Genomic DNA, 25,788 nt, shown 5'->3' on the forward strand with positions numbered 1-25,788 from the left:
CCCGTCTTTTCTCCCTATCCCTCTCTCGCTCCCTGAGCCTTTCTCGCTCCCGGCTCCTTGGCCAGTCCTTGTCCACATCTCGGTCCCAGTCCCTCTGTCTCCCCTCTCTCCTGTCTCTCTCTCGTTCTCGATCGTGGTCATGTCGATCTCGCTCCTGAAGCCTTTCCCTGCTATCAAAGGACCCGGATCTGGAATGAACCTGACGATCTGACTCAGGGGAACTTCTTCTTGAGCTGTGGCTTCTTGAATCTTGACGATCTGGATAAAAGATTATATATATAAGCATGAATATGACACATAAATGTAATACCATTTTACTAGACCAAAGCATTTTAAAGATTCAGGAAAGAAAATATACTTCTCAGAAGAAGCATCTTCAAATTAATAATGCTTTCACATTGCCTTAGAAGATTTAACCTTACATAAAAACACGAGGTAACTTTTGCCACTTCCAAAAAAGAATTTTAGCGGCTACTTTCTACTATGAGAGAAATCAACTGAAGGTATACAATCTTAACTCAGGAATTTAGGCATGGGGGGAAAAAAAAAAGAATCAACTCAAAATTCAAAATTTTTATAACATGTTTTCTAAAAGCTAGGAATGCCTTAGTTAACAAATGATGAATTCAGAAAAATAATTTTAGGAATGTAACCAGGAGAAGAACAGAGAGCCAAAATGCTTTTGGAAGAAGACATTTTTGTATTGATGCTGTTTCAGTTTTAAAATACTTTACTTATCGTTTTTTTTCACAGCAACTACACACATAAAAAAATGTGACTATTTTGATTTGCAATGAAGATGATTTCCATGTGCATTAAAAGTATGCCTAACAGGAACCATAAAAAATTTACCTAATTTGGCATAATTTCAGGAATTTCCATACCAAAATTAACACTAATCACTAAGTTAAGAACATTATTTAGATGATAAAATTACCTCAATGTTCTTTTAGGACAAGCATTTTCTCTATGAGGTTTTTCTGTCCTACAATTTACTTTATTTCCCAGACAGCACGAACCAAATCCAACTGAACGTTTTGGTGTAAACAAAATGGTAATCCTGCCTACTGAGAATCAGCTTTTCAAATATATTAACACTTGCAGAAGTCTTAATTCATTCTAGTTTTACAATGAAATGCAAACAGGAACTCCCTCTCCTGTCACACTAATTAGCCATGAAGAACAATTTGGGACTTGTACACATAGGTCAGTCTCACTAAAATAAATATATCTCATTACCTGAAGATGTGCTGCGACTGGGTTCCCCTCGTTTCAGCTGATCAATTCGGGACTTCCTTTCAGTGATTTCTAAGCTTTTCTTCTCCCTGTCCCTGTCCCTATCCCGGTCCCTAGAGCTACTGTGCAGGATCCTCTTCCGTGCAGTCTGATCATCTCCACTGCGATGCGCTGACTCATTGGAGGGGGATCTGAGCCTGCTGGAGGCATGGCTCCGATTGCTGCCGAGGCTGCTGCTGCGCTTCTGGTCTACAGGCTTACGGTGTGGTCCATCCTCTATAGTAACATGAGGGGCTTCCACCTTTTCTACCCTCGTCCTGTGACTTTTTCTATGAGAATCCTCAGTGGTTCTTTCTGGAACAACAATGTCACCACGTTCAGGAACATCTTCATCTGACCAGTCACTAAATGTTGTATCTTCTCTTTTTGTGGGGGCTTCTGCCACTGCTTTCTCAGGTGGTGCTTCAACCAATTCTTCTTTAGTTACAGGAGGGGTTCTTGGGCCTTTTTTCTTTTTATGATGTGGAACAATCTCTTCATCAGAAACTTCAGAATCACCCTTGGATCTCTTCCGCTTTTTCTCCACATTTTTCCTTTTCTGACCTTTCTTAGGGGAAAAGACTTGGCTCTCCTCAGTTGCTGGTTCATTAGTGTACCTTTCCACCCCACTGTCATCATCTTTCTTCTTCTTCGTGGCCTTTTTCTGTATCTTAGATTTCTTCTTGCTGTCATCATGCATTCTATCAGAAGCATCTCTTTCTTCAGAAGGGCGGTGTCCAAGATTTTCCTGAACCCTGGACCGGGAACCTTCTGAAGCATCTGGCTGCTCTCTTTGCTTATCTGCTGAAGAAACCCTCTCTTTAAACTCTGGTTCTTCATAGCGTCGGGAACTTTCCTTTCTGTCCGATTTTCGCTCTTCTTCTTTCCAGCGACTCTGCCGCTCCTCCGTGACATGAGAGGGGCTCAGCGACCGGGATTCCTGCGGCCGCACAACCTGGCTCAGGAGTCTGTGCTTTTCATCTGCAAAATGAGAAGGAAATGAGAAAAAGAACATCCTGTTCTAAGAAGAACATTTTTTCATAGCCTTTATTGTGTAGGAAAAACATGTGAGCATTTGCTGTCTTCTGCATGCCAAAAAAAATGTCCATTAAAACACATAACCCATTACTTCAGTTAGATTTCTTAGGTTTTTCTACTGCTGCAGCAGCAAAAGACAATTTTCAATTTGGTAAACATGCACCTTACACAGAAGATGTGGAAATCACTATCACCTGGTAGACATAACACATAGTGACAAAATGAAGATAAATGACAAAGATGAAGAAAAATTGTAGTGCTCATAAAAATATGGAGAACAGTTACAAAACTATCCCCATGTTTTTTCTGTTTAAAATTGCAACTTATTTTCCATAGACAGAGGATAACCTGTGTCCAGCTGCAGAGAGAGCCCATTCCCACTTACTTTTATCATCTCCACTGTTGTAGGCATCACTATCAGGAGAATGATCACGGCGACGTTTGGGTGATTGACGGGGACTTGGACTGCTTTCATTTCTATGGCGCTTCCTGCAAAAGGAATATGAACCATCAAATTTCTTTAGGATGCTTTGAGTTTATCATCAATACAATTCCTGAAGTCTAAGCATCTCATAGAGAAGACATTTAAAGATGTCATGAAGTTCTGTAGTTTTCTAAGCTGCCATTCCGAGTAACAGCTATGCACTTAAAGGAAGCACAACACAACACTGGGGATATTTTTCACGCCTTCACTGGTAGCCTTCCGGTGTTGGAAATTTGGTAGTGCAAAGGGTAATGCATGTTCCAAAGAAATTTAATTAACAAAGTCACAAACCCTGACCTAGATGGCTGCTATTTAAATTTCAGACTTCATAATGTACCACAGTTTTCTACTACGTTTCCATTAGCGACTGTATTATTAAAGGCAAGACAATGCAAGCATACATAAAAGGGAAAATGAGATTGTCAGACTCAACTCTTAGCTCATGAGCAGTTCCATGATTCCGCACTAACAAAACACTGGAATAACTTCACCAGCAAAGTATCAATTTGGGGGCTACCAGCATGTGCCACACAGATGCAGGGGAGACAGCCCCAGACCAAGCCTATGCATAAACAGGTTGTCTTGTTCCTTAAGGTACTCCCCTGTCTACTAACTTACCAAATTCAGCAGTAAAAGACTGCCTTTTTTTTTTCTTTGTTTGAAGTAACATTTAGATCCACTCACTTGGATTTTCTTTCCTCGTGGACATCTCTTGAGCCTCTTTCGTCTCGAATATCTTCTCTCTTATCCCTGCGGTCTTCCCTTCCTTTTTCTTTGTCATCCCAGTCTCTCTGGCGGTCTCTTTCTTTGTCTCTGTCTCTACCTCTCTCCCTTTCGCGCTCCCGCTCTCGATCTCTCTCTCGTTCTCGCTCCCTTTCTCGTTCCTCCCGCTCTCGCTCCCGCTCCTTCTCCCTCTCCCTCTCTCGTTCCCTTTCCCTGTCGTGGTCTCTGTCTCGGTCCCGCTCACGGTCCCTGTCTTTGTCCCGCTCTCTGTCCCTCTCCCGCTCCCGAGCACGATCTCGTTCCAGCTCTCTTTCTTTCTCCCTCTCTCTTTCCCGGTCTCTTTCTCTTTCTCTCTCTCGGTCCCTCTCCCTTTCCCGCTCTCTCTCCCGAGCCCTTTCATCTCTCCTGTCGTCAGACCGATCCACCCTTCGCTCCTCTCTCCTCTCATCCCGCTCAAGATCATCACTCCGTCCTTGGTGTCGTACTGGTGAGCTTGCTCTCTGATCTGCAAACACAAGCAGGTTTGATTACCAAGTGCTAAACGGATATACACGGCTTCCACTGCACTAATAAAAAAAGAGCCTTTGTCTTGACAATCTAGATCTTGGTTTGCATTAAATGAAAAGCAACTCCCTGCAGAAACTTGAATATTCTCTTTGGGGAGGAAGGAAGACACAAAACAGAACTAATTTTGAAAGAATTTTTCAACATTTAGGAAGTAGACTTTGCTTACTTAACCAAAAGTTGCCAAAAAAATATTTTCTACCAGATTTTTCTGAATGGCTTCAAAAGACAAATGTATGCCTCACAATGCAGCTATTACTATAGCATTACCCAATGATTCCAAATCTGGTATAAGATCTTAGAAAGCTGGGAATAGCATGCATAAGAAATGTTAAGACTTCTGTACAAAGATTTTACTTCGTAAATCTATTAGGAGTCAAGTACTTTACAAAGACTCAAGCTATTTACAACACAGAGTAAACGTTTCTGCAAAATTAGAAATATTGGCTTGTCTCATCACAGACGAGATTCCTGCACAGAAACACACAAGCAAATCTACAAGATAGGGAGAGGCAAGGACGATAAAGGGGAAGCAGAGCTGCCAGAAGTTTTCATTTGTGTTCACTGCAGAGTCTTACAGTTTAGAATCTGAGTTTGCTGTTCTTCAGACAGTGGATTAGAGTCAGAGGGAAAACTGAACATGTAGAAAAAATTACTGATCCAGGAGGACAGTGAAATCTGATTTGTCCAATTGTATTTACTCTCTCCAGACTTATCTATGTATCCTTCATTGTATTTTGGATATTTTTGAGCATTTCTATAAGTTTTGACTACTTCATAGCAATTTCTATGCTCACATTAGTAGCATTTGAGCCACAACAAATCAATAAAACTATTTTCCTACAACATATATATAAAAACACTACACAAAAGAGGGAAAAAATGGCATGAACAGAGATTGGTATTTCTCGGTCCATTACTCTAAGGCTGAGTGCACTTCACTGTAAATTGAGACAATGTCCACTAGGCGTGAGCAGGCAGAGTTTGGACAGAACTAAATCAATACAACGTGCATTTCCATCAGTTTAATCAATTTTCATTCCTGAGTGAATTAACAATGATTTAGTGCTCCCCTGTTACCACATAAAATTAAAAGCAAAGCTGAGTGACATTTCTGCCTTTTTAAAAAGGTAAACCATCAATCCACGCAATCGGTTCTGTGAACAGGTTTCACATTTTTTAATGGGGCCTACAGCACAGTAATATGATTTACTCTACATACCAAATATTAGATTTTTATAAAGAAGTTCTGTAACTCCTATTTGTTATGTCAGTTTTGGTGACAAAACATCAACATGAAAGTCTTATGTGAATCAAACACTGCAAGTGTATTACACAATTAAATGCAGCTAGTCAGCACTTCTTATGTGACTTCATTTTTTGGAGTACTGTTCCAGTGGTTGTTTGGAACACTCGTATATTTGCCTTAGTTGAATAAAGACAGCACAAATTTGCAAGCTTGCGTTTTAAAACCATACTCCTTGCATATCACAGAATCAAAATATATCTCAATTTTTCTCAGAATGACAGATACTAAAACTGCAGTCTAATTAGGGAAACTGTCTTGAATTGTAACTCTGAGGACTTACTACTACAAAAAGTGATCTAAGTTTTTAAGGAAGAAGACAACAAAATTTGAATTTATGCTCTCTATTTTTCCCCCCAAAAGGAAACACAACCCATTCAAAGCAACTTCCCTCCCTAGAAATTTATTTTGTTGTCATAGCATGCTTTTATTTCCAACGTTTTTTTTCTGTTGGTTTGGGGTTTTGTTTTGGGTTTTTTTGGGGTGGATGTTTGTTGTTTTTCTTAATAAATGAAGAACTTGGTAGGATATGAAGGGCACAGAATTATATTATATGTATCTGTAGGATTTATTTGGGCTGGCGAGGTGAAAGAGATGAAAGCCAGACTGCAAAAGCCAACCCCCAGGACATGTTCAGTCTTCAGGATTTTTCAGCTGACATGAAAAAGGAAGCCTGGAGTTTAGGTCTGTTGAAATCCTGCCTTGAAGATGAGAGAGAATCTGAAGCAGAGCCTTTCACAGGAACAAGCAACAACAGATCTGTTTCAATAGGCTAAAAAGTATCTTTTGAAGTGGCATACAAAACAGCTCTTTGAAAAACTGAAATTACAAACCAGCTAGAATGTATCTGTCACCTGTAAATCAAAATTCAAGGCAGAAAATAACCCACTGTAATTTCGTGTTTAGTCTTCACAGCTCCTCTTTCAATTTTCAATATTTTAATTTCCCTGACTCCTCCTGTTCCCTTAATTGGTGAGCAATACAAATATATTCCGGAGTGTAAGCTGGTACTAAGTTCCTCCAAGCCAACACAGCGCACTTTCTGGTACAGAAGTCTGACATCCTGCATACTATGTCAAAATAAGTCTTGCATGCTGTTTTCCTGATCACTGGTATCTGTATCAATGCTTAGTTAATAATTATTGACAACAGCAAAGCACTCATCACTATTAAACTCCCCAGATAATAAATATTTGCATTAAGCATAAATTTAAACTGTCACTTACTTTAGTAGCAAGTAGCCCATACAACTGTCAGTCTAGTTTAGGCCTTCCCCAAAACACACTCAAGCAATTTACAGAAAAAAAGCATAATGTTTCTATACAGGCAAACGGAATCAATAACAAAACGCAATCATGACTCCAAGCTTAACATGCCTGTGAACCATGAAGTCGAGGAGGAGGCAAAAACATTTTACAATGAAGTTGTACAATGAGATCCCTTGAAGTTTAGTTTTTTAATAATACTTGGATGAATAAACACAGAAGATGCCAAAACCTAGCCATAGGTCTGGAGAAAGGGTGACAGCATTCATGCATACACTGCCAATGAATGATCTTTCAACAGAAGTTATCTTACGTCAAGCATAGGAGTAGTGTCAGTGTGTGGTGTCAGATGAGCTATTTATGAACTGGTGTGGGGGCAAACAAGGTAGAAAAAGGAGGGAAACACACACATTCATACATGTACAGTTGACTAGAGATGTATGAGTAAAACCAGACATTGAAATACCTCTTTCTCTGTTGTCTCGCCTATCCCGTTCACCGTGTCTTCGCTCAAAGGAGGAGTCCCTTGCTTGATCCCGACTGTCATAGCGATCCCGATCAGTGTAGCTACTCCTCGATTCCCAGCTGTCGTGGTAGTTCCCACTACTGCTGTGACCATCAGCCTGGGATCCTCTAGTACCCCGACTTCCTAATGGAGATGTAGCAACACAGAACATGAGCTTCTACATGTATGGAAATCCACTGGTATTTTATACCAACTGATGCACTAACATCTAATAAATTTGAATTAGCTGTTCATGGGCTGAAGAGTGTAACATCAAACTCAACCAACAACTCAAATTTCATATGTTTTAACTGTTTAAAATTATTATTTGCAAACTGCAAAATCAAGACTTTCTGAATCCTCATGCCCTGGTCATAGTATGAGGTCTCCTGACTAGAAGTATCTGTCCAAAAGCCAGTTCACAATTGTTCTGAATAGGCTGTAAGCTAATAGGGCAGCAAGAATAGGCAGAGAAAGCAGAGATCATTCTCCCTATAAAAACTGTACATAATTTCCCTAATGAAAATGTTACAAGCCTGAAAAAGCAAAATAAATTATAGATTAAAATTTTTGGTTTTTATAATTATTATTAATGCATCAGACTTCAGAATCCATTTTAAAGAATAAAGTCACACTTTTTAGAAATCAGATGGGTCAGGGTGGTGAGGCAGGGAGAGGTGGGTGTGTGTGAGAAATGGTTTCTGGGCACTTAAGACATACAGTTGTTTTTGAAAGAGCATAAGAAACCTGCTGCCCAGTGCTTTGAGATGCACTACCCCCTACGAATTTTCCACTACACATCAGCCTCTTGTGTTTGTAGCCAATGGGAAAACCTAGGGTTGCAGAAACATTAAACAGAGTGATGTAAGGGTTAGGCTTTGTTTTAAAATGGGATGGCAGAATACCAGTGTTATGCCACTTTAATGAATGGAGAAGACAGAAGTGCTATAAATTTCAACAACAGTTTTAATTTAATGACAACAGAATTGAACACAGCTTTAAAAGCATGAACTATTTGGCAGTATTTGCATATCAAATATCAGACAAGGCAGTATGAATGCATATGCTCAATCTGCAATGATAGGGACATGTGAATTTTAAATTACACAATACCTTTGTCAGATAACTCTGGTCCTCGGCCTCGACTTCTGCCAATTCTATCACTTCTGCTCTCATTTCTGGAGTCACTTCTGGAGTCATTCCTTGTTTCAGCACGAGAGCTCTCCTCTCTGCCATGGGATCTTCCATAGCTACGCAAGTCATCCTGATACTGGTCATCCTTTTTATGAGCATCTCGACTCTCTCTGTCCCTGTAGTCATGGGAGTCTCGTGTGGAGCGTGAGTCTCTCTGGTCACGACTGTCCTTGGTGTCCCTGCTATAATCCCGCGTGTCTCTGGAGTCTCGAGTGTCTCTGGATTCCCGTGGCTCCCGCCGATCTCTGGTGTCTCTCGTGTCCCTCCGATCTCTTCCATCACGAGACTCTCTGTCATCCCTATGGTCCCTGGAGGTACTCTGCTCTTGGTCATAGTCACGATCATCTCTTGTTTCTCTTTCTTTTTCTCTTTTCCCTCTTGTTTCTGTAAAATGTTCGAAAGAATGTTATATACCTGACTTAATCTCAGCAAGCAAATATTTAGCACACAAATAACACTAAAACAACATACTCAAAATACACTTAGCAAATCAAAATACATAAATAGGACAAGATCATGTTGGGTTATCCATCTATACCTTTAGTAAGTTTTAATGATCTTATTCTGAATATGAATCTCTACAGATATTTAACCATTCAAAACACAGTAAGAATAATAAAAATAAATGTCAAACATACTAAAGAGCAAGAGCACTTGAAAAATTTTAAGGTAGGGTCATTACTCCTCTGATCATGGATTCCTCTTATTTTCTACACACACACACACAGAGACACTTCCAAAACGTTTGTGCTGTATTTAGACCACTTGTAAGGCCCCAGTGCCCTGCTGAAATCTGTTAGTTTGGGTTTGGGGGTCTGTTTTGTCTTGGAACATATTTATAATATTACTGCAATAGAAAGGTAAGTTTACAGCCAGTCTAAAATAGAGCTGACATACATACTCTTTGTAATCTGTCTCTCGAGGCAAACAGCATGTTTGCTCATCACATATTACCAAACAGAGGGAATGACTGTTTCTTTGCAGACACCTCACTTAATGTCAATTACAGAGACAAGAGAAAGCAATCAGTGGGGACCAGATTCGGGCACCTCCCAGAAAAGAGTAATAGTTACTTTGGTGAAGCCTGCTGTGAAAATCACTTTCCTACTGACACCAGCATTGCATTACACAAGGAACACCTACACAGATACCTTCAAGCACCTTTACAATCAGTTGAGCCTACATAAGCAGTTCTGCCAGGGGTACATTATTACACAGTACCTGCAAACAGCATCACCAGCACAGCCAGAGTAAACACAGCCAGTATTTTCTTCAACCTCTAGCCACTGGGATGGGTGCACACAATGCCACAATTTGAAAATCAAGTTTCAAAATGCAATTTGCAAACAAACAAAATGACTCTGAAGTGCTATTTTCATTCATACCATCCCGTCTTTCGTGGCGCCTGTCATGAGACTGTGAAGTCCGATCGCGATCGTGCCTTCCCTTGTCTCTGGCAGGAGAGCGGTGTCTCGAAGGGCTTCGCTTCCTCTGAGGTGGAGAGGAAGAGTGTGGGGGATAGGGGGAAGATGACCGCCTTGCAGGCGGGGAGGCTGTCCTTTGATAGGATGGAGAAGGAGTCCTTTTGCGGTGTGGGGAAGGAGAATGTCTTTGAACAGAGGAGCCTGACTGTGAGGACGAGGAGTGATGTCTGGAGGATATGGGAGAATGATGCTGACCTGATGGAGAAGCAGACCTGCAAGGAAGAGTTAAAACAGGCACATGTAATAATTTGACTTGAAAGGTTCTTGACATACCATACAAAAAAGCAATTAAAATAATTTTTGTATTTTCCACCCTCTGACTGCTGAAAATATGTGCTGTTTCTATAAAACATCAAACTTGGCTTCCCTCCAGGGTGGCAAGTATATGTTTCCAAAATACACTTATCTTTAAATTATTATTATTTATTTAATGCCTAGGAAAAATTTCTCCAATCAAAATTGTATTACATAGCTACCAGAATGTAGGGGAAGGGAAAGGAGGGTCAGAAAAAAAATCATTATCTTCTTTCCCATTCCCAAACAAGAACCATTGTTTTATTCAATATAAAATTGTTTTTGGAGTTCGTAAGAAAATTATAGATAATATTTACGAGGTGTAACTAAGACTTTTTGTTTACAACAGCATTAAATTTTTTTTACAAAGTAACACTGTCTCCTCCTTATACACTTCTAAATACTTTTTATTGTAAGGATTGATCTTTAAACAATTCTTAGATCCAGAAAAACCATATGCATACCTACTTAAAATGTTAGCCAACGTGAATATTTACACAAACATGGAAAGCTCACATCTGATAGAATAAAAAAAGTACACAAAATATTTCTGATCTTCAAAATTCTGTCACCAACTAAAGACAATTTACACAACAATAAAAAAATTTCCTCATAATATGACTAACATGGACAAAAACACACTTCAAGTCTTCAGGCTCAGTAGTAGGATATTTTCCCCCTATCAGCACCAAAGTAACTTGCAAGTATCTTTTCTCATGAAATTTATACTGTCCTTAACTCCAACTTCCTTCTACTTCACAAAACTCCAGAGATGACAAGGAGAAGAGTGGGAGTTAAAAAGCCATACTTGGAGAACATATCCTCAAAAACCTCAGTGTTCCGGAGGAAACAAGTAGCCTGCATCCCTCTAAGATGACAATTCATATGCAAATGAAACAGATAACCTGGAATTACTAGTAAAACTTCCAAAGCAGTCAATGAAAAATTCTGTCGGGGCTAGATATGACTGACAGAATTCAAAATACTTTCATGACTTACTGTCTTTAAACTAAGACTACATTTATTTTTCCCTGTGAAATCATTATTTTGAGACACAGAGTTACCAAGATTGGCTTGCATGGAAGGCTTTCAATGGTATGGAGACAAAATATTTCAAATACCCTTTCCTGCTTCTAGGAGAAGACCCATTTATCTTCCCTGCTTAACATTTACTTGCACAATATTTGATACAAGGACGTAGTGTTGAGCAAAATACTGGATGTCATGCTTTAACCCCAGACAGCAGCCAAGTACCACACAGCTGCTTGCTCATTCCCCTACCCACCCGCAGCTGGGTGGAGAGAAGAATGAGAAAAAAGTAAAGCCTGTGGGTTGAGATAAGAACAGTTTAAAAACTGAAATAAAGTAAAATATAACCATGATGGTAACAATAATAGCAATCAAAAGGGAGATAACAAAAAGAGAGAAAAAAAAAAGAAAACCAAGAGAAATGGTGACGCACAACATATTTGCTCACCTCAACTGATGCCCAGACTGTCCCTGAGCAGCAACTGGATGCTCCTGGCCAACTCCCCCAGTGTATACACTGAACATGATGTTCCATGGTATGGAATATCTTTTTGGCCAGTTCAGGTCAGCTGTCCTGGCCATGCTCCCTCCTAGCATTTTGTGCACCTGCTCATTGGCAGGGTGTGAGAAACTGTGGTAATCATTACTAAAACATCAGTGTGTTATCAGTATTGTTCCCATGCTAAATCTAAAACACAGCACTGCAGTAGCTACTAGGAAGAAAATTAACTCTACCCCAGCTGAAACCAGGACACTGGAGTAAGTTAAAAAACAGGGAAAAAAGTACAGAAGAGATATTTTGCAGACTCCATACTACTGCTCCAGGAAGAACTCTCTTCCCTATGAAGAATCCAATTTAGAGAAAATGTCCAGCAGTCACATCTACCATAAAACAATCCATTGTTGTTCCAGCTGAACAGAGTCACCACAAAAGCCAAACAATTTGCTTACAATTCTCTGGATTGCTGAATGGATGGGTTTTATTTCACTTGCTTTATTAGCATGCAGAAATACGTATGATGTCTGAAGCCTCCCTCACCCTTCAACAGAGGTGCAGAAAATAAGAAAGCCTTGCTTTCCATTATACTAATATGGGACTACAGTATTTTTTAGCACTGCCATCCTAAAACTGAGCTTACACTATTTCAGGCCAAAATAAGTAGACTACTCCATTTTTAATGGATGGTAAAACATTTTTTTCAAAGCCTCAAGAACTAACAGATATGACACCTTCCCTAAAACTTCCTGCAAGAAGCTTTGTACAGTACTGTTTAGTCAGTTGTGCCTGCTTCTTAAGAAAGATGTGCAGAACTAGGACCTGTGTATCACTTTACCCATTCTAGAACAGAGAAACTCTGCCCATTTCCAATCTCAAAGGTAAAATATTTTTCCATGTTCCACTTCTTAAAAAGGGCAAGGTTAGGGAGGAAGAAAGTTCCCAAAGGCTCACAGACTGACTGTATCTCATATCAGACTTCTGAAGTTCTACCTGAAGGCAAAACATTTGAGAGGAACAGATAAATGGAAATTTTCACTGTGACTTGTGTTCTTAATGTGACAGATACCCTCCATGTAGTAACATCACAAAAAACAAAAAACAAAAAGTCTCAGAGCTCAAGTGTTTGAGGAACAAACATTCACAACAGACTCACAAACAAGTAGTCAAACCAAAAGGGGAAGTTTCCAAACCAGAAGTATGAAAGGAAATAAAATCCACAGAATTGACCTCCCACCTGCGCGAGGGTGAGAAGTTATGTTTGTGAGTGGTTGACTTGGCTGGAGCTCGGGAGGTTTGCTTTCGCCTTGCAGCAGGTGGAGAGTACTCCCTGGAAGGGGAAGAATTACTGCCAGAGTGATCTGCAGGACTAGGAGAACGTTTCTGTCTACGGGAGCTTTCAGACGGATCCCTGGGAAACAAACAGCAGCTTGTTTAACAGGGCTAAGATGGCATTAGTACATTTCTAGGAAACTACAGACACCTCCAAGACAGAACCTGTGATTACCATATCAAGAGCTATGTTACAGAGTCATTTGTTATGATTTCACATAAGAAGTTACCTTAAGCTAGCAAAACTCAAGAATGCAAGATATGCACTAAATTTCTTGCTACACTAGACTGTAAAAACTAGAACATGGTAAAACAAAAAAAACTTTATTGTAATTTCACCTAACTTTTAATGTGGTGGTAAAACAGAATTCTTACCAATGGAGAAATATTTTCCTACCTTATTAAAAAATTTCTGTAATATTAGAACTCTATTTAAGCAGCTTCAAGCTCAAACAAATTTTAAAGGCTAATCCCAGCAGCAAGTGAATGAAAGTAATCCATCAAAACGTTCAACTATTTCACTGACTGTACCTTACAGAGATTTGACATTTTAACTTCATTTTTATTATGCAGAGGAAATAAAAGACAAAAATCCAACAGTGAAATACAAGGCTGTAGTCACCACAGCAATACCTGGCTATAGTACAATGATAAGACAAGTACTGTCTTGATTCTTTCAGCACTACCTAGAATGTTCTTTTCTACTGCTTGCGACTTCCTTCCAGTAATGGAGTGTGCAATCATGAGGGAAACAAAATACTTTCAAGTAAGTATGGTGGAATTTATTTAATCAATTAAAAATGCATGATTCACTGCTCTTCCAATCCTTAGTCTGCTATGCCAGTTACAAAGAACGACTTAACAAGATGCACCTTACTTTCATCAAGAAAAGTCAGGACATAAAAATGCAAATCGTGTATCTTTCAGCTTAAGTGGACGTGTATGCTCCAGGAAATAATAGAATAGTCATAGTAGTCCACCATTTTTGTAATATATAAATATGTATATCTGCAAAAGTGAAGCAATTCTAAAATGTCACTAGTCTTTGACAACCTCAAAAATACTTTAACCTACTGAAGATTAGGGAGAGATTAAATGCACACTGACAACTTGCAAAGATATCAGTCCTCTAAGATTTCAGAAAAGCATGCAATCAGACCAGTGAATGACTTCAATAAAGATTTTGGCAAACAACCTGCTCCATTGGTGAAGATCCAAATTCTTGAGAAGTAATGAAGCTTTCAAAGAGGCATTTTACAAACTTAATAAGTTATGCAATTAAAACCTACCAATCTGTTAGTTATAGTCTATCAACCCACCTACATAACATACTGAAAATACTTCATTGAGGACTGAAAAGGGTGTTGGCAAAGTAGGTAATACCACCCTTATTATTCAGTGCTCTATAGAATATAATTTTAAAAGCAAGGTTAGAGTTAAAAGCTAATAATGCAACATAACTTACCTCTGCTTCTCTTTTTTCTCCTTGTGCCTTTCAAAGTCACGCCCTCTCTCTTTTACGTCCCTTGCCTTTTCTTCTGAACGTTCTTTTGCTTTATGTTTTTCCTTGTGTTTTTTCCCCAGGGGAGTTTCCTCTTGTACTGGAGGAGGAGGGCTAGGGGTACGAGGACCTTTCTTTTTACTCTGAGTACTTTTAGAACTCCTAGAGAGAAATTAACAGGGTGGGGGGGGTTATAAAATTGAAGAGCTGACAACTATTTCAAACAATAATTTCTCAGATGTTGACAGAAAAGTTATAACATAAAAGGCCTTGAAGCTTTTAGGATGGGATTTACCAACTCCCTTAGCAAGCACCATTCAATAGCAGAACTTGACAGAAAGGTGAGTAGTGATGGTAAAAATTTATGGTGAGCTCCTCGATTTATAGCCTTTTTTTCTGAAGGAAGTGAACAAAAATAGGAATTGCTCTTGTTCAGACAGAACCAGTTTTCAAAGATAAAATGCCCTTACATGAACTGTGTACATCTGAAGACAAAAACCATACAGTACCTTGTTTATACTCCCATTTCTGCAATGCAATACCCCAACTACACACACAAAATTACTTGAGCTACTCATGTTTTCAATTTAATGTTAACTACCTGACAGGATGAAGCATCTACACATTCTTGAGTATGCATCTCACAATATGAAACATTATGTATTTTCTGCATAATTTACCACTAAGATAAATCCTATCAACTAGGTATCACTGCATATGTCAGTAGTATACCAGCACATGCTATACCATTCCTGCAGCAGAAACAATGTTGTTCTGTCCCTACTTTAAAGGGGATTTTAACAAATAGGTTAAATCGGGGATTTTCCCAAAGACAAATGTGTCTGGTTACACTGCTGGATTAATTTCTTTCCTATCTAAAAGCTGCAAACAACAATTCAAAATATCTTGTGGCCAGCAAGAACTTTGGAAGCAGGTTTGGAGATTGACTTTGGTGGCACTGCAGCCAGTTAAAATCCTCTGAGTTTTACATATTTTTTCCTTAATTCTTCTCTGCCCCCTCCCTCCACCCCAAATCACACATTATATCTTGAACAGTAATATGCAACACCAACAGAATGTGCAGTTGGTCAAATTTTAAACACTTCAGTTTAGAGAGGCTGCTTCACAGGCTGCAGCGTTTCAAACAAAAATGTTTTCCTATTTTCAATGATTTGTATTTTCTCACTGCCTCACAAAGATTCTGAAGATTCAGAGAAAAGATCCACTTGTAAACCATGAAAATAATCAACTGAAAACTACACCCGTATGACAATTATCTGCATAAGATGATTCACAACGCACAATTTAGAGATCTTCTCCTGAATTTATATAATCAGGGGCACTGAAAGGAAGGAAAACAGAAAACATTATTTATGAAAACTCCAGTAATAAATGTAAGTGTGGTTCTCTTCTCACTCTCTTGCAAGAGGCATCCATATACTGACCTCTGCTGCTCCAAAAGTGGTGAAGAGACAGTAGATGCTTTCTTGTCTTTCTTACTTGCTGAAGATGATGATTTGGGACTGGATCTTCGTTTTGGAGATTTGCTGGACTTTCGTGGTGATGGTGATGGTGACAATTTAGATCTAACCACCTCTGGAGAAATCTTGAGGGAAAGAATATAATGAAGCAGTAAGACATTGATGCTCAAAAGTGTAATTGTATGCCGATATGTGTGTCAAATATGCAAATTCAGCAAGTGAGAGAGTACGAGAACCATGAACATCTCTCCTTCAACCTCATCACATTGTTTGCAAAGAACAGCATGAAAGGAAGACAGGAGATAAAGTGTGGAGGAAGAGAAGGTGACGTACTCTGTAATACGTTACAAAAAGTGTAACTTAAGGTTTAAAATCAGTGCGCTCACAACTAACACTCCCATTTGTCTCAAAAAGAAAGAAAAATCCTTAGAGGATGTTTTTTTTAGTCTTCCCCAAAATTTTAGAGTTTCTAACAGCTACAGCTTCATCTCTGTCACTCTATTCTGTTACTACAAGGCAAGCTGGAAAATGAGATTGGGAAATGCCTTGTGTTTTCCTATCTTCTCTGTTACAGATCTTACTAGTTTTGTATCACTAAAATGCATTAAATCCTACTCATTTAATAGCTGACTTCACAAAGGAGAAAACTTGGTTACTGTGCTGGATGACTAATCAGATACTTCAAGTACTCAAGTCACCTACTAATTACACACGTGCCAATTGTTGACTATCACATAACACAACTGTGCATTTGCGGCCCAAAAACTTAAAGTCTTCTTAAGACTATGAAGTGGCTGATGACTTGGGTTTTTTTTATTTCACATTTACATAATACAAACCTCTTTTTTAATTACTATTTCCTCTCGTTTCTCCATGTTTTCCTGTTCCAATTTCATGAGTTCTCTCTGAATCTTTTGGCGCTTCATTTCCAAAGACAGCTCATGATCATAATCATAATTAACATCTCCATTATCAGAGTCTTTATTTGAAGAAAAAAAAAGTAAATCTATTAGTAAACAATTTATGAAAAATACAACAATAAAATTCAGCATACTAGATGCCAAGCATAAATATTTCCATGACTTTTAAGCACTGCATGAATGGACCAAGGAAATTTGGCATTCATGCCAAATTCTGTGGCAATTCTGTGTGCAAATCTGAAGTAATTCCAGTTAGTTCCATCCACCCTGAAGTTCAACTCTTAAACTTCATAAAAAGAACACCTTAACTTCTTTCATGGACATGCATCCGAGGTAGCAAGGAAAACAAAGTAAACCACTTTATTTTTAAATAACAAGAAAATTAAAACTGTCTGTCTTCACAAGGAGTGAAAATATGTAGAGCACTACTTAACTGGGGAACTCACATGAAACAGATTCATATAATGATGCATGATACTAGAGGGGTTTATTTAATACAATGTCTTACAAATCAATCAATATACTTAATTAATTACGTGTAAACATTGATTTTAAAATAAGAGAGGAGTTCGGTATTAGCCCTTTCATTGGATGAACATACACTTCCAAGAGTTTACAACTGGATTTACAACATTACCACTGTTTGGTTTTCACAGCAGAAACAATGCTATTTCTCACACTTTTTCATTAAGTCATGGACAGTTAATATCTTAAGCTTCCAACCTGGCAACTGAAATCTTACTGAAAATTGAATTTATTCACTCTGTTTATATTAATTTTATGGATATTTAAGTCTAATATTCAACAAGCATTTTGGGGAAATATCTGTCAGAGAAAAGACGACTTCATAAAAAAGTTATTTGCTTTTACTCCCTTTTCTACATACAGGAACTACATAAAAATGAACTTCATTGCAAATATATTCATAATATGTGAATTCCCTCAGATGGGATCAGAATTGCCATTTTTTTCTTGCAATGCTGTAACTACTTCTGAAACAGAGATTCTCAGAAAACTACAGAAACAACAGAGCTCAGTAGAAGTTCCTGTAACATCACTATCAGGTCAACCTGGAGTCTAACAGAAGTGAAACTTAGGAGAGAAAAAAACTGCCCACAGCAACAATGAAACTTTCAGGAAGTACTAAAAGTCCTCCAAACCCAGAAACTCCCACCCACCAACTCATACAGAAGTGACTACAAAGGTAATGCAAGACACTTAGCATTCTTCAAGTATTTTTAAAACATAAATATTTCACTGATGTCCACCTTCAACTGTTGTTATTCTAATGGAGACGTTGTTAATGACAGCTTACACCACTAAAAATTATGCAACAAAAATGGCTGACTTTTGAATTCAAAGGAGTTCTACTTCTCAGACTGACAGGTTCCAAAATTACTTTAGATGCAACTTGGATTCATCTAGTGTCCTTAATGTGAAAGATTCACCATGGAGTAGACTATACCAAAAAAAGCCTGTTTTTAAAGCTAGTTGGTTTAACCACTGAACCACTGTAGCGATCCAACTCATGTAACTTGTTAGTTCTCCTCGAAAAAAAAAATTAACAGCTACTGCATCAAAGTATTCTGCTTAGAAACCAAATCTTGAAGCATTCCACTCGACACACAGCCCAGAAACCTCACAGTTCTCTGAGGCATCAGGGGACTGTCAGTTCAATACTGTCAGTTCAATACATACCTTCTCTATTTGTTTCCCAATCCCCATTTTCCTCTTCACTTTCTGGTGTTCGCTCCTTTGTAATTTTGATATCCTCCTTTTCTCTATGTCTTCCTCGTGAGGACTCTTTCTATAAAGGGAAAAATGTTGCATTAGAGTAAACAACTTTATTTCAAAAGAAGCCTGAAGAAGCAGGTGTATTTTATATGGTATTTTGGGGTTTTTTCATAGCACAAAAAGCATTTCTTCCTTTAGCCTGTTGAACAAATACTCTCCTAAACAAGCAGAGACTCCACAGGCTACATGTTCTAATGCAATTTCATATAATCAGAATGCAAATATCAGATGAGGAAAAGAGAAGAAAGGATTCATAAAATAAGAAGGCTTAAAAGCACGGCAAGAGTCAAGCACATCAGAGAATAAAGTTTAAAATAGGCACCAAAAGAAGAGATTAAGTTCTAAAGACCAGAAGTTTAATGAACACCTAAAGAGTATAATTTTAACAGCCTGAGCAAGAATTCTCAGCTGTAAATAAGAATATTTATATGCAAGGCAGATGAGCCTTAGAAGTGGAACCATTTAACTCTTCAGAGGATAAAGAATAGGGAAGGGGAGGAGATAATAAATAAAACCAGAGACCCTCGGCTGGCAGAAGGGGAAAAATTCTAAAGCAACACAATCAAATCAAGTTCCATCGACAGCTTTGTGTTTGACTTTCACTGTCTCCAAGAGAAGTCTAACTAATGCAGTAGCACCCATTTCCCATGTCCTGTGAACACCTAAGAAAGCCAGAGACTATCCGTACAAGAAAAAAGATAATTTCATGTCAAATGATGCTGTGCTGCTCTTGTGCCCCTGCTAAATTCCAGTACAGAGCTACACAGCTGCACCTCTGCATCTGCTGAAGCAACATTCTCTTTGTTATGTATGTGGACTCAAGTGGAACACAGGACAAAGTTTCTTCACTACTAGCAAAAGAAGAAAATTCAAGCTTAAAGTATCTCAGGTTAATTTATTAAACAGGAAACCAGAACAGCAAAATCTGTCCCACAGCCCTGTTGTTCTCAGCTCACACAGTGCCCTCTTTTATTTTTCTGTGGATTCTTTCACGTTGGTATGTGGGAGAAACATCAAGAAAAGGAGATGCTTGAGAATTTCACTAGCTATTCCTTACGGGGACTTAGATCTTGATTTAATTTAAAACCTTAACATCACCTTAGAAATACACTGAGAAAACAAAATAAAATTGCAGTCAGTCACTCAAAAATGAGTAAAATTCAACTATTCCTTTTTATTCAGTAACAATGTTAAAAACTTATCTCTAGTTAAATAATGTAAATCTCTAAAATTATGCAGAAGGTCATAACTTACTGAGTCATGCTGGTTTCTGACATCAACTGCAGACAAGTCTACATCCACTAAGCCATTGTCTCAACATGTACTAAAGACATTCAGTCTATGGGCCAGAATTCTACTATGCCCCAAAGCAACTTACTTTAAAAGAAAATTACTCTGATGAGATCTAAAAATCCGTAAGCATAACAAGTCTTCTCTGCAACCATTCTTTTCTTTCATAAGACTGTTCTTATTTTTCTAGCCCACCCTCCATGAAGGCCACAGATGTTCTACTGGGCTGTATACTTCTACATACTTCAACTATGCCCTATAACATAAACAAAACCATAATTTCTTAAGTATTAATACTAGCTTCTATTAATTCAACACTACCTCTTACCAGCAAACTGAAATATGAACAGTAGGACAACCTCTCTACGCCGATTTAAAAAAATCTCCCAAAGAAAATTCATCAAATACCTTGTCATCACAGAACGTGCAGCAAGTCAATGCTTCAAGTCCCATTTAATAACCCATGTTAAAAATACTACACAACCTGTATGCATCATGCCTACCTCCTCGGACTTACAAGCCAATACAAGCATCTTGCAAGAGCCTGTATTTTCTCCTTTCAGTGGAAATATTCGGTAGTGGCACAACCATATTTCTACAGAAGAACTGAGAACAAAAACAGCTATCAAACTGAAATACTGAATATAGGGGAAACATGGTATTTCACACTAATGTTGCTTAGTTGTCAAGAAAAAAGATTTTGACAACATTGCACCTTGAAAAATAAATATCAGTTTAGAAATTGAGTATATTTTTCCTGGGGCATGCTAATTAAGAATTTAAGTTATGATGGTTTAGAACACATACCTAATTTTTCTCACTGAAAAATCTTCAACATATTCCTTTTATTTTACTTGTTACACTTGAAACACATATGATTCCCTCATACTATGGGAATTAAATATTTCCTTCATATACTTACAGACCTTTTTTGTCTCTCCCTTAACAAGCCAAGAATAAAGTAAGTTAAGTTCCTAAAGGCCAATAGCATGACTGTCACTGGTACCTGAAGATGCTGTATACTCACTCTTGTTAACAACTTCTCTGCAGACTCTGAAAAAATGCTGTTTTCTAGACATGAACCATTATACTTACATAATTATATATTTATTTATTAAAAAACAATGTAGCTTGCCTTAAGAGGAAATGATTTAGTAGACTTTGTCTATGCTGTTTTTAGGTATATGCTCACAGCTAAACATAGCAGGTGTTGGACAGATGTTTACAATTTCATATGTTGACATTTAGGAGAGATACCACATAAGAAAGGGAAAAACTCATGACATTATGGCTGACTTCTGTGAGATTTTATTTAATGTCTATTCAAGTTGAAGTTCTACGTCCCATGTGATCAGCCCTCTACAGCACAAGACTTGAAGTGTCTACTTGAATAAATCTCCCCCTACTGCCACAAAAGCCTGGCCAAGTACAAAAGGACTCATCCAATCTGTAAAACATGTTTCTAGCCAAGAAGTGTTACTTTGCCAACACCAATGGAAAGAAGAGAAGACTGATACAACCTACAATTCTTGCATTGCAGAAATCTCAGTTTCAACCTTATCAGGTTGCACACATGCAGCAGCAAAACAGTCATTCCAAAGCACAGATTCCTTTAAACCTACAGTAATCTACACAGATTACATCTACAACATTTTGGGTGAGCACTGTACTACATTGCTCCAGGTATAATATTTTTAGAGTGTAAACTACTATCATTCTACAGAAACACATAAGTAAATGAATCTGAAGTTCCCCTGACATTAAGCGGTATTTGTTCCCATTTCAGAGATGGAAGACAATGCTGAGTCCTATTTCCAGTGGAAATAAAAGCTACAGTGACAAAATCCACAGATACAAAACAAGTGATACACATTCCTTACAAAAACCTTCCTAAATGTACATTAAGCTCCTCCCACTGTTTCTCCCAAATCACACACACCTTCCACGTTAAGACTTTAGATAAGACTTCATACACACCAATGTAACTGTCTTCTCATAATTTAAAATAAAAATTTCCAACTGAATACAGTAACAGCAGGAACCTCATCTAATTATTTGTATAATGACTGACACACTAAAGTACACTGCTGAAGTAATTCCAAACACAAATCCAAGAAAAACAAAACCAACTGAGTTTAATGTAGGTGTCCACATAACATAGCATATTGTCTCTGCAAATAATAATACAAAGCATGAAGAAATAAAAAGGGATATAGTCTATAAACTGTCAATATAGGAAGTTTCTTCCTAAATACATATAGATTGTACTAGTTATGTCTCCAAAGAAAAAAAAATCTCTTCTGAAAAGATTTTATCCTAGTTATACTGTCTTAGATTCTTGTGGAACCTATTCAGCTTTGCATGCCTATCTTCTGGCAACCAGGCAGAATTGTTATATATAACATAAATAGCATTTCCCCTTGTCATTTTCAAATTTGCCACCCTTTCTACTGGGTTAAAGTACGAATATGACGCATCTAATTCACATTCTCTCAAACATACATCATATTCATTCATCCCATGTCCTTTCTTCTCTCCAGTTTATTTCTCACCTCTTTGCCCACTTCAAGAAGACCTTTGACTGTATTTTCTTGCATACAGGTGATGACAACCAAACAGCATTTCAAATAAAACTGGACCATGAATTTCTACAGCATATTATCAATCATTTTCTATTCCATTTTTATATACCCGAATGTTTGCTTCTACAACTGTGACTTCACTTGGAACACATGGTTTCATTGAGCTGTCCACAATAACTTATTTTTCTATTGCGTGGTTTCAGTTACTTTTAAAAAATTCATTCATTTTTTGTTTTAAATACTTTATTGTGCATGACCTTGCACTTGCCAACACCAAGTTTCATCTGCCATTGTACTGCCAAAAACTATCTTTTCCAACCCTTATGGCATTCCTCAGACTTCAGTAATCCCAAGTACTGTTTTCAAATCTTCTGTGAAGTCTGACATTTGGAATGTCCAACTTTTTTCTACATTCTTTAAATTAATTACAATAGCATTCTGTGTAATTCAATTTCAAATTAATCTAAAATTTTCCCCTTAGCTGGCTTCTAAACCTAAAATACTATACCTTCTATTCTTTGACTATCTATACATATGCCTCAGAAGTCTTGTTTCAAAACAGGTTTGACCTATGTCAGGCAGTTCTCTCTTAACCACTACTCTCCATCGAAGTTTCAGTCTAGTAGTCTGGTGAAGCACAGATTTTGTCTGCAGAAATGTTTCTGATTGGTCTTTTTATTTTTAACCAAAATTATGAAACTTCTTATGGAACAAGCTACTTTTCATTATTTCAAAGTTTTCTTATCGAGCTCTGCTGTTACCCCAAAAGCTTTAATAAAGTATGCAAACATAACATATTAGATCTCCACCGTAACAGCAGCTGTACCACTGGAGCAAGATTTTTCTTAGCAGTTCAGCCACTTGAGTCTTCTGTCCTTTTAGATATCCTGGTTCTTTGCAAAGCAACTCTTGACGACTGTCCCTCTTCATCTATTTGTTCCAGAATATTTTCTTTGATATCCTGTATTTTGAGAGTTGCCTCCATGGAACTAAAACAAAAGTTCAGCTGTTTCCTCAATCTTCCATTTTATGAGATTGAAGCAGAGTATTTTTCACTCTGCTGTGTGCTTAATCTATAAATAAAATTCTTTGATACATTAACACTAATCCTCCAATTCCTTTAGATTCTTGCTTCCAGTTCATTTTCACTTGGGTTTTAGTTGCTTAAGAGTATTTTATTATTACATTAAGAGAACACTATAAAAAGCAAGGTTAACTAATCAAAAGTAAGAATTACATAAAAATTAGAGTTGCACCAGGACAGAAGTTACAGCGAATTTTTAATGACGGTTGGAAAAAAAATTTTCCCACCAACCATGTACTCAATAACTGAACAGTTTATTCAAACTATTAGAAAATAAAAGAAACACATTTCAGTAAAAATATTGAGAGTTTACAAAAATTAACAGCAACTGAAAACATGATTGGAAGGTAAGCCATTCAGTCAAATTTAATGAGAGCAGCTGCTGATGATTTATTTACAGCTGACATAAAAAGATTTATTTTACACAACAAGTAGGAACAGACCAAGAGGAAATGACAGAACATTGTCAATACCTGCAGAAGCAAAACTGATTTTTTACAAATAAAACCTTTTAAAAATTATTCATATGAAGATGGTGTTAAACATGGTGCAGGAACACAGTGGTGCTACTGCTTCATAGGTGCAGGGTCACACTACGAACTCTATCCCTATTTGTCTGTAACATCAGACACAGGTAACACAATTTTAAAATAATTAAATTTTTATATTTGAGGGCCACAGGGTTGCAGAAAGATGCTTACAAAATAAAAACAATAATGAATTTTTTGCAAAATTCATTAATTAAGCAGTTGGGGTGCTGATGAGTATGTGAGGAGGAAGGCAAAATGAACCAGCACAATCGTAACTGCATGGTTTCATCAAAAGCAAATTTGGGGTGAACAACTTAGGTCGGGATGCATGAGTAAGTGTTGGGGGAAAAATAGTGGACGACTGAAACAATGGTTAGTATGCTTTCTTGGTAATAATCAAAGAGTCTGCACTGTTATTGAATACCTGTTTATCAGTATTTGTAACACATTTTAAGTCTGTGGGGTTTATAAAATCTTTGGGAACCAAGAGACCAGAAAGCACTACAAAATTGCAAAACAGTACAATTGTTAAGACACTTCATAACAAAAAATGTGATATGCTATGTACAAAATGATCAGTTCCTTAAAACATTTTCAATATTACAAGTCACAACAATAAGGTTTCTAGGACACACTGCCCAATTGTTACTGAGAGATTCTGGAGTTCTGCAAACTCCACTCTTACCCTAACAGGAGAGGATGATTCCTCTGTACTTCGTTTCTGTGGCTCTGCCTCAACATCTTGACGTTTGTTCTTCATTCTTTCCCGAAGATCTCCAGTGGGTCTTTCTGGTGACCTGTATAATACAGAAACATAATATAACCAGTTCTATGGGACTATTTTTAAAGGAATATTATCTGTCTTTTAATTATTATTTTATTAGCATATCCAGAAAAATCTAAACCTCCCACCCAGAGGCAAGGTGGATGAATAAGAAAATATTCAATTCTAAAGGGCTTAAGCATTATAAAAACTTTCCTTTCAGACAGTCAAGGAAGACTTCACTCTAAGAAGAAAAATTATTTGTATGTATATATGGCATTACTCAGTTACTACTCTAAATCAGCTTCCCATCCAGAATAACCTTTTTGTGACCATCATGCAGATGTGTTTCACAATCACTCTTACCAAATACTTGAAGATTTAGCCTCATCCTTAACCTAAGCTGCAATAACTTTTACATATATTACATAAATATAAGTGTCTCTCTCTATATATTACATATATATATATGTAAAATCACAATTAATGCAGAATCAAACTACTATAGACTAGCAATGACAGTCACAGAGAAGCACAACTCTGAATGTGGATGAAGTCTGCAAGCAGAGATAACCTAAGCACCATCCTCCCATGGTCTAGGTGAGGCTGCTACACAGGAAAACATTGCTGCAAGACCATGAACCAGAAATTAACTCCTGGAGGCCTCTTCCATTTTCCATCTTGCACTAATAACTATTTCATTATTTAATTACAAAATACTGGGTGAACTCTGCTAGTCATGCACCTTTATGATATAGTTTCTGTAAAAGATATTACTGTGATGTGGGAGGAGGAACATCCTACACTACTATAATTTTAGTATGGATTCATGAGTTCATTCACCCCTTATGTGT

General features: G+C 37.6%; 1 protein-coding gene across 1 annotated transcript in view; it reads right to left on the reverse strand.

Annotated features, from left to right (window-relative positions):
- The window catches only part of ZC3H13 (zinc finger CCCH-type containing 13), a 39,632-nt gene that overhangs the window by 8,688 nt on the left and 5,156 nt on the right, over positions 1-25,788 (reverse strand). Inside the window, 13 exon segments of the mRNA XM_031056765.1 lie at position 1; positions 4-258; positions 1,240-2,256; positions 2,699-2,802; positions 3,482-4,025; positions 7,122-7,304; positions 8,274-8,738; positions 9,740-10,050; positions 14,455-14,652; positions 15,936-16,096; positions 16,811-16,950; positions 18,590-18,698; positions 24,857-24,968. The exon segment at position 1 is cut by the window's left edge and continues 257 nt beyond it. Coding sequence (XP_030912625.1) covers position 1; positions 4-258; positions 1,240-2,256; positions 2,699-2,802; positions 3,482-4,025; positions 7,122-7,304; positions 8,274-8,738; positions 9,740-10,050; positions 14,455-14,652; positions 15,936-16,096; positions 16,811-16,950; positions 18,590-18,698; positions 24,857-24,968 — 3,600 coding nt within the window.

Source organism: Geospiza fortis, unplaced genomic scaffold (assembly GCF_000277835.1).
Source record: "Geospiza fortis unplaced genomic scaffold, GeoFor_1.0 scaffold194, whole genome shotgun sequence".
NCBI lineage: Eukaryota > Metazoa > Chordata > Aves > Passeriformes > Thraupidae > Geospiza > Geospiza fortis.